Here is a 14800-nt window from a genome sequence, read left to right as displayed (position 1 = left end):
TCTCCTGATGTCTTCCTCTTGAAACATCCCTCAGAAAGTTTGATATAAGGGTGCCTGGGTGGCTCAGTTGGTTAAAGCCTCTGCCTTTGGCTCAGGTCATGATCTCAGGGTTCTGGGATCGAGCCCCGCATTGGGCTCTCTGCTCAGCAGGGAGCCTGCTTCCTCCTCTCTCTCTGCCTGCCTTTCTGCCTACTTGTGATCTCTGTCTGTCAAATAAATAAAATAAAAATCTTAAAGAAAAAAGAAAGTTTGATATATATTTTTTAAAGATTTTATTTATTTGAGAGAGAGAATGAGCAGGGGGAAGGGGCAGAAGGAGAAACAGACTCCTCCCTGAGCAGGGAGCCTGACGTGGGGCTCAATCCCAGAATCCCAGGATCATGACAAGAGCTGAAGGCAGACACTCAACAGACTGAGCCACCTAGGTGCCCCCAGTTTGATATTTCTTTTCAGATAATAGTTTGCATATATCTACATATATGTGCTTTTTAAAAAAAGATTTTATTTATTTATTTGACAGAGATGACAAGTGGGCAGAGAATCAGGCAGAGAGAGAGAGAGAGGAGGAAGCAGGCTCCCTGCCGACCAGGGAGCCCGAGGTAAGGCTCAATCCCAGGACCCTAAGATCATGACCTGAGCCAAAAGCAGCCATTTAACCAACCAAGCCACCCAGGTGCCCCCATGTGTGTGCTATTAAATATTTCCACGGATCGGTCCCTATAATCCATGCCATTTTTACATCTTGCTTCCTCCTAGTATCTTGGAGATATTTTTTTTAACATAACCACAAATGGAGATCTATCTATTTCCTTAATCACATAGATTGTGGCGTAGCATACCGTAATCTACTGAACCTATAACAGACAGCTAGGCCTGTCCAGTGTTTGCTCTCATGAACAATACTGCACAATGATTCTTGTATCTTCACATACAGGTACACACTTTTCTCACAGGTGGAACTACTGGCTTGCTCAAAGGAAAACAGATACGGGTGAATCAGATGAAGGGAATTAAGAGGTACAAACTCCCAGTTATAAAAAAACAACAACAACAAATCATGGTGGGCAAGAGTACCACGTAGGGATTCTAGTCAATAATATTGTGGGGGGCGCCTGGGTGGCTCATTCTGTTAAGCGTCTGCCTTTGGCTCAGGTCATGATCCCAGGTCCTGGGATCGAGCCCCGCGTCGGGCTCCCTGCTCAGCGGGGAGCCTGCTTCTCCCTCTCCCGCTCCCCCTGCTTGTGTTCCCTCTCAAATAAATAAAATCTTAAAAATATTATAATAACTTTGTATGGTGGCAGGTGGTGACGACATTGAATGCCACACGATGTACAGAAGGGTCGAATCACTGTGTTGTGCACCGGAAACTGATCTATCGTAAGCCTGTGCCACCATAAAACAAAATTCATATGTTCATTTTAAGTTTTACTGAATGTCAAATTTCCATCCAAAGTGTCTGCGTAATCTCATGCATTAATGCGTGTATGAGAGCCTCTTTTTCTACATCTTTGCTACCGTTGGGTAATACCAAATTTTAAAGTTTTGCCCATCTGCTATGTTGCTAAGATTTTGCATTTCTTGGAGTAAATTTGAGTAAGTTTGCCCAAGTGTTTATTGGCCCTTTGCACAAACTTTGTATTTTCGTTCTTACTGCCAAAACACCCTTCTTTGCTCATTTTCCCCAGGCTCCTTTCTCATCTGCTAATTCATTTCTTACCACTCTACCCTCTACAGGCTTCCAGAACAATCTTTCTCGCAAGAAAATATGGTCACAATGGGTCACCATTCAAAACACGTCCATGACCTCAGCCATACTCACAGCCTACAGGATAAAGAGCTACACTCCTTAGCCTGGTTTAAAAAGCCCCCCCCTTTTTTTTTTAAAGATTTTATTTATTTATTTGACAGACAGAGATCACAAGTAGGCAGAGAGGCAGGCAGAGAGAGAGGCAGAGAGAGAGGAGGAAGCAGCCTCCCTGAAGAGCAGAGAGCCTGATGCGGGGCTCCATCCGAGGACCCTGAGATCATGACCCGAGCCGAAGGCAGCGGCTTAATCCACTGAGCCACCCAGGCGCCCCTAAAAAGCCCTTTATGATCCAGTTCCCACCTTGCCTGAAATGCCCATTAATGGAGCACTTAGTATGGGCAGACCAGCCCCGCCCGTGGGTGCTGGGCACCCAGGAGGCAAACAAAGCTGGGAAATGTCTGCTTTCTGCAGATGAACTTCTATACAGGGTTTCTCAACCTTTTTACGTTATCGCCCTTCTAAAGGAAAAAAGTGGGATTATCTTTCAATGTAATTTAATTTCAACCTAATTAGTTCTAATTTCTCCCTAACGATATAAATTAAATATGTAGGAGTAAGATTTTGGAGGGTCACAAGCCATGGTAATATCCAAGGTGTTTTGCTATCCAAGAATTCATTCTGGCCTCCTTGTGTCTCCCTGAGAATAATACTTTTTTTTTTTTTTAAGATTTTATTTATTTATTTGACAGGATGAGAGAGATCACAAGTGGGCAGAGGCAGGCAGAGAGAGAGAGGAGGAAGCAGGCTCCCTGCCAAGCAGAGAGCCCGATGCGGGGTTCGATCCCAGGACCCTGAGATCCTGACCTGAGCCGAAGGCAGAGGCTTAACCCACTGAGCCACCCAGACGCCCCGAGAATAATCCTCTTAAGGGAGAGCTGGACAATAAACAAGTAAGTGGAAAAGATTATATCAGAGAGGAGTGCCTGAGTGGCTCAGTCGGTTAATCGCAGTTGGCTGGGATTGAGTCCCATGTCGGGTTCCCTCCTCAGCGGGCAGCCGGCTCCTCTCTCATCCTCTGCCTGCTCCTCCCTTTCCCTTTGCCTGTCTCTCCCCCTGCTTGTGCTCTTTCCCTCTCTTTGTCTGTCAAATAAATAAATAAAACCTTAAAAAAAAAAAAAAAAAAGGAAAACTCTTCCCAGACTAGGAAGACCTGCCTTGATTTCTTCAGCTGCAAAACGAAAATGATAATTTCCTCCTCACAGCGCCTGGCATACAGCAAGCTCTCAATACGTGAGCTTTATTGTTATTAGTACATTTTAAATTTTTCTAAAAGGTAAATGGAATTACGCCTCTGTTCAGCGTGAGTACCGGCGCGCGGCCGCCCCCCCAGCCGGCACCTCCACCTCCGTCCGCAGGGGGCGCTGTGGGCGCTGGTGCCGGGCTGCTCTAGGCGGCGGCACAGGAAGTCTCATCCTCCCCTCACTTCCGCTCTCTGGCCCGGGCTTGTGCTGCGTGGGGAAGGTTTGGAAATGCCGACTGGAGATTTTGAGTGAGTCGGGGGTCGCGGAGCGGATCCTGGGGGGGTGGCTTGGGGGCCCCGGGGGAGTATCGTGGGGCATGGTGCGTCGGGCCGGCGGGGACCTGGCCTCGCTGAGTCAGCCTTCCCCTCCGCAAACTTGTCTTTGCAGTTCGAAGCCCAGCTGGGCCGACCAGGTGGAGGAGGAGGGCGAGGACGGTGAGTATGCCGGGTCGTCCCAGGTCACCGCAGCCAGTTCCCCAGGCCCGTCACTGCCGCCTGCTCCAGCCCTGGCACCGCCGTCCCATCCCACATCCCCCTTCACGGCCACCCTCTGCCCCGCGCTTTCCTCCCTCCGGGCCGGCCTGTCGTCGATTCCAGATAGTCGCTGGCCATTCCCTCCACCTCGCATGCCACCGCCCAGTGCTCAGACCTGTTCCGGGGAGGACGTTGTAACAGCCTGCCTCCTGCCTTTATACTGGCGCCGGGTATCTTTATGGGCTGCCCCTCGCTTTCATCCTTGCCACTGCTCGAGGTTACCACGGCTCCACGTCGTGGCACGGCTATCCCAGGGCACTTCTTTGCCAGTCCTCAACCCTTGGTCCCGCCCTCTCCGCCTCTGATGTGGGCATCATCCCAGAGGTCCCTTCATTTGTAGCTTGGGAGTTCCCACTCCTCCAGCTCAGCCCTCCTCCCCACACTCCCTTTCCTAGACAAATGTGTCACCAGCGAGCTCCTCAAGGGGATCCCTCTGGCCACTGGCGACACCAGCCCAGAACCTGAGTTACTGCCGGGAGGTGAGTGAGGACATCTGCTCCATTCGGGGCTGCCTCTTCTCAGCGGCATATTCCCTCCTGGTCCCCAGCGCTCAGTTCCTCACCTCTTCTCTCTCCCAGCGCCACTGCCCCCTCCCAAGGAGGTCATCAATGGAAACATCAAGACGGTGACAGAGTACAAGATAGATGAGGATGGCAAGAAGTTCAAGGTGAGGCTGGGGGAGGAGGTGGGTGCCTCTGGGCTTGGGGACATTTGGGCCGGGAGGGGATGGCGTGTGGGTTGGGTTGGTTGGCCCCAGGAGCCCTGAGACAGAGAACGTCCCAGCCTCTCCCCTCCCATGCACAGATTGTCCGCACATTCAGAATTGAGACGCGGAAGGCCTCAAAGGCTGTCGCAAGGAGAAAGGTGAGACCCTTCTCCCCTTGTCTTGGGGCTGTCCCAGAGCTGACTCAGAGGAATTAGGAATCCTTTTTTCTGACACCTTTATTTTTAGACGGGGGGTTTAGTTCTTTGTCCGTACTGTGTTGGAGCAGAGCTGAGGTCGAGGGGTGTTTGTGCTCTCTTGGGGGTACTGAGAGGTCCAGGGTGCAGAAGGTGGGTGGGCTTAGATTCTTAACTCCTTTCGGCCCGTTGACCAGGAGGAACAGAGGCAAGTCCTCCCCTCATGTGGTCGTAGCAGCTCCCATTTAACTGGGCTGTGTGCTTAGGAAGAAAGGAGAGTCATACATTTTCTGTGCACTTCCTCTGTGCCAGCCCGCAGTGCCAAGTGCTTTGCAGGAGGTGTTCTCTCATCCATCCCCCTAGCTGTCCTGGGAGGTGGGGAGCATTTGTGGCCCTCACTTTATAGAGGAGGGAGCTGAGGCTTTGGTTGTTTAGCTGATGGCCCTCACAGTCTGAGTGATCTCTGTGCACCCCTGGACATGCCTTCCTTGTGGGAGCTGGCCCACCTGCTGTCACGGGTCCCCCAGGAATGATTAGCTGTGGGGCTGTTTCCCCCTGGGCCTTGGTTCTCTCTTCTGGAACTTGGGGCCAAAAGCTGTCCCTACCTCCTGAGCTGGTATGAAGCTAGGAGCCGGCACATGCTAGAAGTGGGACCCACTAGGAAACAGGAACTGTCATTGTCACATAATGGGGGGCTTTTCAGGAGGGTGAAGAATGTGCTTCAAGGGCCAGGCACCCTGAAGGAGGCTACTGTAGGTCTGGGGTGCCAGTGGAGGGGGTCCCACTTGCCCTTACCTGTCCCCCATCCTGCCCTGAGCCCAGAACTGGAAGAAGTTTGGGAACTCAGAGTTTGACCCACCAGGGCCCAACGTGGCCACCACTACGGTCAGCGACGATGTATCCATGACGTTCATCACGAGCAAAGAGGTGAGTGGGGCAACAGGGCAGGCCTGGTGGCCATGATGGTGGTGGCCGGGGTGTGGCAGCCTCGCTCTGAGCCCCCGTTGACTGCCCGGCCAGGATCTGAACTGCCAGGAAGAGGAGGACCCGATGAACAAGCTCAAGGGCCAGAAGATCGTGTCCTGCCGCATCTGCAAGGGCGACCACTGGACGACCCGCTGCCCCTACAAGGACACGCTGGGGCCCATGCAGAAGGAGTTGGCTGAGCAGCTGGGCCTGTCCACCGGGGAGAAGGAGAAGCTGCCTGGAGGTGCCCGGGCCTGGGATGCGGCTTGGCAGGCCGTGGGGTGGGGAGAGTCATGGGCACCCCTGGGAGAGACCTTGGTCTTGTGCTGTGACTGGGGCTGTCCCTGTTGGGAAGTTGTCATCTCTCGCGTCGGCACCAGCAGTGTAGGTCTGTGGCTGTGGCCTGTGTGTGTGTGAGAGAGAGACGGGCCGGGCTGGTGCTGTGACTGCTGGTAGTGTCGCCCATCCTTCCTTGTTGGGGTCTGGTGGACCATGCCTGCATGCCTGTGCCTACACCGCGTGCACTTGAGACTTGCCAGGTGTGACTGTGCTGAGACTGTGACCAGACTTGAGCGTGCCGTGTCCATCTGCCACGGATGTGCCCACACATCCGTCTACGTGGATGTGTGTGTGTGTTGGGGAGGCGAAGGGAGGGGGGCATGTGTGTGTACCTGTGCAGACTGACGCGTGACTGGGGTCCAAGTCGTTTGGTGCGGACTTGGGGACTATGTGGGGCCCACAGTCAACCCGGGTGGTGGGTTGAGTCTGGACGGTTCTACACTGTGACTGGGTGTGCAGCACACCTGTCTTCTGTCCCTGCTGTGTTCCTGTGTGTCGTGAAGCTGAGCAGACCGCAGTCCTGTGTTGCTTCGGATGGCATCAACTCCTGTGGGTTCTTGCCCTGACTTTCTGGATGTGACCTTCATGTCACTGTGGACAGCGGTCCTCGGAACCACCAGGTGTCGGTGGCTTGATCGATGGTGCCGGGGCTGACTCAGGGTCAGAGCGGCCAGCATCCTGGGGGGGATGTGTGCCTCCTCTGTGCCAGGGTGAGGCCTGACCCAGCTGCTTTGGTCTCCAGAGCTGGAGCCCGTGCAGGCTGCCCAGAACAAGACAGGGAAGTACGTGCCGCCGAGCCTGCGGGATGGGGCCAGCCGCCGTGGGGAGTCCATGCAGCCCAACCGCAGAGGTGAGTGGCAGTTGGGCCCCTCTTAGTCCCGTGATCGTCCTTCGTTCAGGGCCTGGTCAGTTGTTTACAAGTTGCTGCCCCTTGCCTGTCTAGCCGACGACAATGCCACTATCCGTGTCACCAACCTGTCAGAGGACACTCGTGAGACTGACCTCCAGGAGCTCTTCCGGCCCTTTGGCTCCATCTCTCGCATCTACTTGGCCAAGGACAAGACCACTGGCCAGTCCAAGGTGGGCTGGTGGCTACGGGGGCTGGGGAAGGGGTCACCTGTCCTGGTTGTTCCCTGAGCGTCCCTGACTCCGTACCCCTCCCCCAGGGCTTTGCCTTCATCAGCTTCCACCGCCGTGAGGATGCCGCACGAGCCATTGCTGGGGTGTCCGGCTTTGGATACGACCACCTCATCCTCAATGTTGAGTGGGCCAAGTAAGACTTCGGCCACACCCCTGCCTCCCAGCCAGTACTCGGGTTGACTGTGGGCCCCACATAGTCCCCAAGCCTGTTCTGAGCTACAGGTTTACTGTCTTTTCCTTCTTGAGGGGCCCACTGCTCATCTGACTGTGTCGTCCCCACCCCCACCCCCAACCACACTGTCACGGAGGCTCCACGTGTGTGTGGCAAGGGGTCTTGGAATTCCTTTCAGGGCCTGGAGCCCTCCCACTCGCTGTCTTCACCACTGGTCTCTCTCTCTCTCTCTCTCTCTCTAGGCCATCAACCAACTAAGCCAGTTGCCACCTTCGCTGCTGCTTCTCAGCCCCGGCCCCAGGACCCCATGGCCCTAGAAGGTAGCCTGCGAGAGCCCGGGGCTCCTGGCAATAAAAAGGCTCTTGTTGTCCCATTCTATCTCGTTTATTCACAGCTGTCACCTGCTCTGTGGCTAGCAGGGCCAACCCTCCCTAAGATCAGTCTGTAGCAGAAATCTCCCACTCTGGCCTGAGCGCTCGCTGGTCCCCCAGCGGGTCTTTCTGTAGGGGAGGAAGCGGTGGTTTGGGGCAGCTTGGGGCTGGGGGCCTCCCAGGCTCTCGGCTCCCATTCTGCTGCTAGTCTCAGTGCCTTGTAGCGAGAAGGTGGCAGCTCAAAATAGGTCATGGGCCAAGCTCAGGGGATTAGGGCCCCAAGGTGTGGGGAGTGGCTGTGATCTTGAGGGGCAGGACTTGGCCAGAGCTCCCAGCATCCTCCTCTGGGGTTCGGCTCCCCATGCAGCCGAGGCAGCTCTGGGGGCAGCAGCCCAGGCTGGGTGCCACGGCCATGTAGAGCAGTGGGTGGAGGCAGATGGCCAAGGGCACAAGGCCCCGCGTGACCTGGTGGCTCACGTAGGTCCTCCAGTCCAGTGCTGCCCGGGCCTCAGCCTCGTCGGCAAAGGCCGGGCAGCGGGCCCTCCAGCGCTGCCGCGCGTGCACGTTGAGCACCTGTGTGGTGTAGTAGGGCACGTAGGAGCTGGCATAGAGGGCCAGGCCGCTGGCCACCAGCACCACCACACGCAGCTTCTCGGCCGCTGTCATGCCGTGGCTGCGCAGCACCGCCCGCCCGAGGGCACCGTAGGCTGCCAGGGTGAGCAGCAGGGGCAGGCCGCAGCCCAGCACCGCCAGGGCCGTGCTGTAGGCCGCGTAGGCCTCCAGGTGGTGGTCACCTGCTGTCCCCATGCACCTGGTGCAGGCCGTGGGCTGGGCCGCTGTGCAGCTGCCTGCCTCCAGCGGCCGCTTCAGGTGGGAGAAGCCGAGCGTCGGTGCGGCCAGCAAGGCTGCCAGGGCCCAGCCTGCGGCACTGACTGCCCAGGCGTGCTTGGGCCGCAAGCTGCTGCGGACGAAGAAGGGGTGGACGATGCCCAGGTAGCGGTTCAGGCTGATGCAGGCGAGGAAGAGGACGCTGCCCAGCAGGTTGCAGGTGAAGAGGAAGCGCTCCAGGCGGCAGGCCAGCTCCCCGTATTGCCAGTTTTTGGGTGGGTAGAAGTAAGCGGCCAGCGGGAGCAGCGTCAGGGCGTAGAGCAGGTCGCTGATGGCCAGCTGGGCTGAAAAGACCACGGCGGGGTGCCAGGGGCGCTGCTCCTGTGTGCTGAAGCGGTAGAGGGCCAGGCCGTTGCTGGCCACGGCCACCAGGAACTCACCCACCAGCAGGGGCCACAGAAAGTCTTCCTGGAAGCCGCTGAGAACGTGGTCAATGGCAGCTGAGAAGTTGGCTGGGCAGGGCCGCGCACCTGTGGGCGGATGGGGTCACCCCGTGAGCACTGTCTCTCCTGGTGTGGCTCTCGATGCCTCCAGAGCCTCTGCCTTGTGCCTGGTCATGTAAGCCCCCTGGGGACACGCTTTCTCAGTCCTTTCCCTGCCCAGGAGCCACCTGCCAGTTTAGAGAGGAAACCCGCCCAGGAAGTTCAGAAAGCCGAAGTCCTCTCCTGTGATGGTGATTAAGTTTGTTCTGGGTCCTAAACTCTCAAGAAGGGGCGTCACTGCCTTCGCAGGACACGTGTAAGCCAGGAGTGATAACTCAGAACCACCAGGCTGGGGGAGGGGGGTGCCCCAATGCTTCCTCTAAGACTTGGTGCATCAGCAAGTCTCACTGCCGCCATCTTCAGATTCTGGCCCAGCCTCCCAGTTCCTGACCTCATCCCAACCCGTTCTCCCCACAGCCTCCCGAGGGTGCCTGTGGACACCTGGGTCAGGTCACATTCCTCTGCTCAGCACCCTCGTGGCTTCCTTCTCACTGGCAGGAAAACGCAGTGCTCACTTCTTCCACTGAAGGGCCCCAGGAGCAAAGGCTCCCTCTCACCAGCTTGCTCTCCTCTCAGGCTCTCGGTGACTCACTCCCGACAGTCCTTCCCACACCACCTTTCAGGCTCTTCCATAAGGCACATTCCACCTCGGGGCCCTTGCATGGAGTCTTTTTGCCGGACTCACCCGCCCCCACTTGTCTCCAGGTCTCTAACCCCGAGAGGCCCGTTCTGACTCCTCTTAACATTGCAAAGGCATCCTGTTCCCCTGGTTTCTGTAAAGCCCATACGTCCACCTGACCACTGTTAAGAAAGTTCCCACGAGAACATCTCCTGAGGCCAGGGAGTGTGCCCTGCCCCTGGCTTCCCAGTGCCCAGAACAAGGCGTGGGACTCAGCAGTGCAGGGAAGGATTCTCTTCCACGTACCAAGTCCGCCTCTGGGGTGGGCAAACACCCTGTTCCTGGTGTCTCCAGCCGACTCCGTGCCCCTGGCTCCTTGCCCACTGCATGCGCCCCTCCCTTGCCCGGCTGCTGGCCCAGCCACATGTCTGCCTCCCGGTCCAATCTCTGCTCGAGGAGGAAGTCCCTTTCCAGACGTGATTGACTCAGCGCCCTACACCTCCTAAGAGCCAGCTGCCCCCACCCTCCATCCTGGGCTGACACGCAGCGGGCAGGACCCAGGACCTCTGCTGGGCTCAACCAACCCAGCAGTGTCTGCTCCTCACCTGCGGTGGCGGCAGCCATGGCCTGCGTGCCGGCAGCCCTCGCCATGCTGGTCCCCAGTCCGAGCTGGCAGCGCCGCGGCCGGCCCCTCCCTTCCCTGCAGCCCCACCCACAGCCAGTTCCAGCCCTTCCTCCGCCCCCTGGTTTCCTTCCTCTTCACCCCCTGCCCTCCAGAGCGCGCCCTTGCAAGCTTGCAAGTAATCCTGGGGGTGCTGCGGGGAGTGGGGCGTGGGGAGGCGGCCAGAGGCCCGTCCGCTTCACCTGTAGAAGCCGCCCTGCACTCCCGCTGCTCAGCATGGGGGAAAACGCAGGTTTGGGGCAGAATCCCGTCCAATTCCCAGACTCCTGGCCGTGAGCCTCTTGGCTTTATACACAAAACTCCCAAGTTTCCCCATTGCAAATGCACACTCAGACTTATGGGAAATCAGTCATCTGCCACAGCGGGAGGTTGGGGAAATGGCTCCTTTATGAAAGGAAAGCCAGGGCTACACCAGCCCGAGGCAAGAGTCTTGTGGGCCCCAATTTGGGGCATTCCATTCTGCGCTCCGGTCTGGCCTCAGACTGCTTTCTTAGGTGGCCGTGCTTGGCCTCGCCTGCGGTCCCAGGCAGCTCCTCTGCGTCCCAGCTTGGTCTGGCCCCGCTGGGGCCCGCTGCCCTTGGCCTTTGGAGGCCTGGAGTCAGTGCCTTGACCAGGCCTCCGCTCCTTCCCTTGCTGCTTCCTGCCTGGGGGCCCAGCAGGCCGTCTTCGTTTGGCTGCCTTTGGGAACATGTCTGTGGGAAGAAAACAGCGTCAAGGCCACCACAGCACAGGGACAAGCCCAAGGTGCCCAGCCGTGGCGACCCCAGCCACATACCCTCATCGGGCTCCTCTCCCACTGCCTGGCGGAAATACTCGGCTTCGTCCTCCTCTTCCTCCGGCTGGCCAGCCCCCTCTGTCTCGGGGGGGACACCGGGGTCCTCAGCATCGCTATCCCCATCGGCCCCTGCTCGTGCCCGCTTCATGCCCGCCAGGCTCTTCTTCCTGCAAAGGGGTGGTACTGAGGGTGGCAATCGGCACCCGGGACCCCGCCTCCCCAGCAGCCCACTGCCACACACCTGTGCGCCTCCCGCTGCTCCCGCTTGCGCTGGACGTTCTGGGCCTGCTCGTCCTGCCTCTGGGCCTTGAGCCGCAGCTTCTCCTCCTTGGCTGCCAGGATGGCCTGTAGCTCCTCCTCGGTCTTGTGCACTGCGCAGGAAGAGACAGGTCACCATGATCCAAGTGTGTCCGGCGCACCCCGTGACCCACCTTGGAGGGCCTCAGACTCCCAGCCCCGTGGTCGGCCAGCCCCGTTCTCACCGAAACTGTGGAACAGCACGTTCCCCTCCCCCACACCCTCCTGGATTTTGATGAGCTGCAGCGTCATCCGAGGCCCGATCTGGAGAGACAAGGGGGAAGAGTCAGTTCTCCCCCAGGGCTAGGGGCCGCCAGTGAAGTTACCTCTGCCCCTAGGCCTGCCCTGGGGCCGGGCCTCACCTCGGTGAGCCTCACAGCGCTCTGCTGGGCCCGCATGTTGCCGCGGCCCGCCACGGCCTGGGGCAGCTCTGTGATGTTGTGCTCGCCATCCGGCTCCGCCTCGCTCTCCGACAGCCCCGCGCCCCTGTGCAAAGGACACGCCAAGGTCAGCAGGGGACGGCAGGCCCTCGGGACAGCTCCAGGGTCCCCAGGACTGAACTATCTCCCACCCAGCGCCCTCCTCACGTGGCCAACAGCTCGCTGATGTCCTGCAGGCGGCTCATGTTGGGGAACTTCTCCTGTAGAAGCTTCTTCATCCCACGACTTGCGCCCACAGGAACGACCTTGATGCTACTGCAGGAGCCAGGGTGTGAGGTGGGGGGGGGGGGTGTCAGATCAAGAGACTGGAGGTCGGCTCCACCCGCCTACCCTTTCCACAGTGCGTCAGAGCGTTTACTTTGAGACTGAGCAGTCACAGCGCCTCAGCCGCAGCGTGGTCATCAGCCGCACGTGGGGCCCCGCCCACCCAGCGCGGTAGGTACTCACTAATGACGGAAATCCAGCTCCTGGGAGTCAGAGTTGTAATTGATGAGAAGGCAGCGCTTGATGGTGTTTAGGTTCACCTGCGGGGGATGGGGCACATGAAACCACGTGAACCATCCACAGGCTTCCCTGCATGGCACACCAAGCCCAGGCCATGGCCACACTCCAGAAATCCCCAGCAAGGGTGCGTGGGGTGCTGCTAGCGCTGGGGGGCCTAACGGACTGGCTGGGCTGCCGGCTTGAGATCCTGGTTCTGAGGCCCACTTAAGCTGTCCACACCAGACTCCCTGATGATCAGCAGCTAACAGCCCAGCCTGAAACCTGCTGGTGCCAGAGATTAGGAGCTGGGGCCCCGGAACAAAACAAGTTAAAAAAATCCAGTCCTGGGTGCCTGGGTGTCCAAACGTCTGCCTCTGGCTCAGGTCATGATCCCAGGCTCCCCGCTCAGTGGGGAGCCTGCTTATCCCTCCCCCTTTTGCCTCTCCCCTGGCTCCTACTCTGTTAAATAAATTTTAAAAATCTTATTTAAGGGGCACCTGGGTGGCTCAGTGGGTTAAGCCTCTGTCTTCGGCTCAGGTCATGATCTCAGGGTCCTGGGATCGAGTCCCGCATCCGGCTCTCTGCTCAGAAGGGAGTTTGCATCCCCCCTTCTCTCTGCCTGCCTCTCTATTTGCGATCTCTGTCAAATAAATAAATACTTAAAAAAAATCTTATTTAAAAAATAAGGCATTTCACTTTTTTTTTAAAAAAAGATTTTATTTATTTATTTAACAAAGAGAAACATCACAAGTAGGCAGAGAGGCAGACAGAAAGAAGGGAAAGCAGGCTCCCTGCTGAGCAGAGCCCGATGCAGGGCTTGATCCCAGGACCCTGAGATCATGACCTGAGTCGAAGGCAGAGGCTTAACCCACTGAGCCACCCAGGCGCCCCTCAAACTATTTTTCTATCTTAAGATGGAGTCACAACACCTACCACACTGCTCAGCCCAACACTCAATACATAACCGAGAAATGAAGATGGCCAGCTTCATTTTCCATCTTCCGGAGAGTAAGGCAGCTCATGAGGGAGCCTCTTCCCCCGGTGTCACAGAACACAAGGGTGAGACTGGACCTCAGGAGCTGGAGCTCTCAGCCTCAATGCTGGGAGGTGAAGACTGAGCAAAAACCCCAGGGCCTATGTGTGGTACCTACTGTACTGTCTGCCCATCCACTGTTACCTGCCACCACCCCAGGATCTGCTCACCTTGTGCACATTGATGGAGGGGAACAGGTTCTGGAACATGGTGGCCATGAGCTTCACGTGCATGCCATGGGGACCGAAACTGTTGAGGACCAGGAGGGGCGGGTGGGCAAACTGCTGCTCGTGCATGCGGTGTCGGCGCAAGGAGGAGACGACGTCTCGCACTAACGCGTACTGCAGGACAGGGCGAGGAGTGGGTGCCTGCCGACCACATGTGGCTGGCACCACCCCAAACCCATCCTCTACCCAACATGGCCCTCCTACCACCTCCAAACCTTACCTTGTTGATCCGGAAGGTCAAGGTGGGGCCTCCCGGGAGCCGCATCAGCTTCTACAGAAAAAACAGTTGGTGAGAGTCGAGGCGTTCAACTAGGGAGCAGGGAGTGGGAACCTCTGCTTAACTCTTCAGAGCGTTTACTTTGAAGCCAGAATCATGGCAACTCAGAGGCGTATGGGTTCATCATGAGAGTTGGGGAGGAACAGGGCAGGGAGAAGATAAGGGCTGTGGGTATTAACTCACAAAGTAGATGTTGGTCTCCGTTTTACTCAAGATCAGGAAGTGTGTGACCCCAAGGGGCCCAGCCACGGCCACACAATCCTTCAGAGTGTTTTTCTTTCGTATCTGAGAATTGCAAAAACAAAATGGAAGCATCATAAATCTCTCTTTTGGAGCAAAGACTGTGAGCTGAAGCTGTTATGCCCTTCCTCGCATTTCATTTTTCCGAGGAAGAGAAGAAAGGAGTGGAATGCGCTCGACCTCTAGAACTAATCAGACTTGAACTCGTCCCTTACAGACTGTGCACCGCCCAGTCCGCAGATGATCCAACTGGGCCGTGCGACGTTAACTTCCTCAGACCTTTAAGAGAGGCCGTTTCCATCCGAGTCCCTAAACCACCAGCCTTAGGCATTCAGGCAAGCCCCAGCTGAGCACGTTCATCGGCTGCCCCACACATCCCTAAGTGGCTGAGACGATGCTCCCCATAGCGCTCCCTTTCTCCACCCGAGACTGAAGCCACGCGGGGTTCCGCGGTTGAAGCCACCTCCGCAGCCGCGAAGACCCGGCCCGTGGCTGATGTAGGCGGGGTGGGTGGTGCAGACCTGCAGGCGGGTGGCGGTCAGGGGCTCCATGACCCTACGCAGGTCCAGGCTGAGCTGCCGGACGCCGCGGCCCGCGCGACCCCGCGCGAACACGAACGAGTGTGGCTGCGCGGCGTAGGCCTCGAGGTTGCGGAGCTGCGCCTGGGCGCGCGCACGCTTCTGGTGCCGAGACTGCGGGGGTGAAAGGCGAGCGGTCAACGCCACGGCCGCCGGGGGGACCCCCCCAGCCCCACCCGCTCCCCCGGCCGCAGCTTCTCACCCGCCCCGACTGTCCCATGCCGCCAACTCCTCCAGCAGGGTCCTTCTGCCTTGTGCTTCCGGCGCTGCGCCGCTTACTTCCGCCGCTGGCGTGGTGATCACGTGGGGC

General features: G+C 57.8%; 2 protein-coding genes and 2 non-coding genes across 4 annotated transcripts; 1 reads left to right on the top strand and 3 right to left on the bottom strand.

Moving 5' to 3' along the window:
• Nucleotides 1-3184: 3184 nt before the first annotated feature.
• Nucleotides 3185-7471, top strand: EIF3G (eukaryotic translation initiation factor 3 subunit G). Its single transcript, XM_045991729.1, has 11 exons — nt 3185-3296; nt 3436-3482; nt 3977-4060; nt 4160-4248; nt 4386-4445; nt 5304-5408; nt 5502-5691; nt 6529-6636; nt 6730-6866; nt 6953-7059; nt 7341-7471. The coding sequence occupies exons 1-11, from the start codon at nt 3277-3279 to the stop codon at nt 7354-7356; spliced, it is 963 nt and encodes a 320-aa protein (XP_045847685.1). The 5' UTR covers nt 3185-3276; the 3' UTR covers nt 7357-7471.
• Nucleotide 7472: 1 nt separating this feature from the next.
• Nucleotides 7473-14734, bottom strand: P2RY11 (purinergic receptor P2Y11). Its single transcript, XM_045991730.1, is given in 13 exon segments — nt 7473-8827; nt 10752-10832; nt 10916-11082; nt 11157-11286; nt 11398-11476; nt 11575-11698; nt 11800-11907; nt 12100-12176; nt 13339-13509; nt 13616-13666; nt 13856-13957; nt 14434-14604; nt 14693-14734. Coding segments are annotated over 13 exon segments (2388 nt in total). The 5' UTR covers nt 14711-14734; the 3' UTR covers nt 7473-7718.
• LOC123933306 lies at nt 11988-12067 on the bottom strand. Its single transcript, XR_006816554.1, has one exon. It is a non-coding gene; the product is annotated as a small nucleolar RNA U105B (small nucleolar RNA).
• On the bottom strand, nt 13726-13811 carry LOC123933304. Its single transcript, XR_006816552.1, has one exon. It is a non-coding gene; the product is annotated as a small nucleolar RNA SNORD105 (small nucleolar RNA).
• Nucleotides 14735-14800: the final 66 nt, after the last annotated feature.

This window comes from Meles meles, chromosome 20 (assembly GCF_922984935.1).
Source record: "Meles meles chromosome 20, mMelMel3.1 paternal haplotype, whole genome shotgun sequence".
Lineage (NCBI taxonomy): Eukaryota > Metazoa > Chordata > Mammalia > Carnivora > Mustelidae > Meles > Meles meles.
This window is presented reverse-complemented; position numbering and strand designations above follow the sequence as displayed.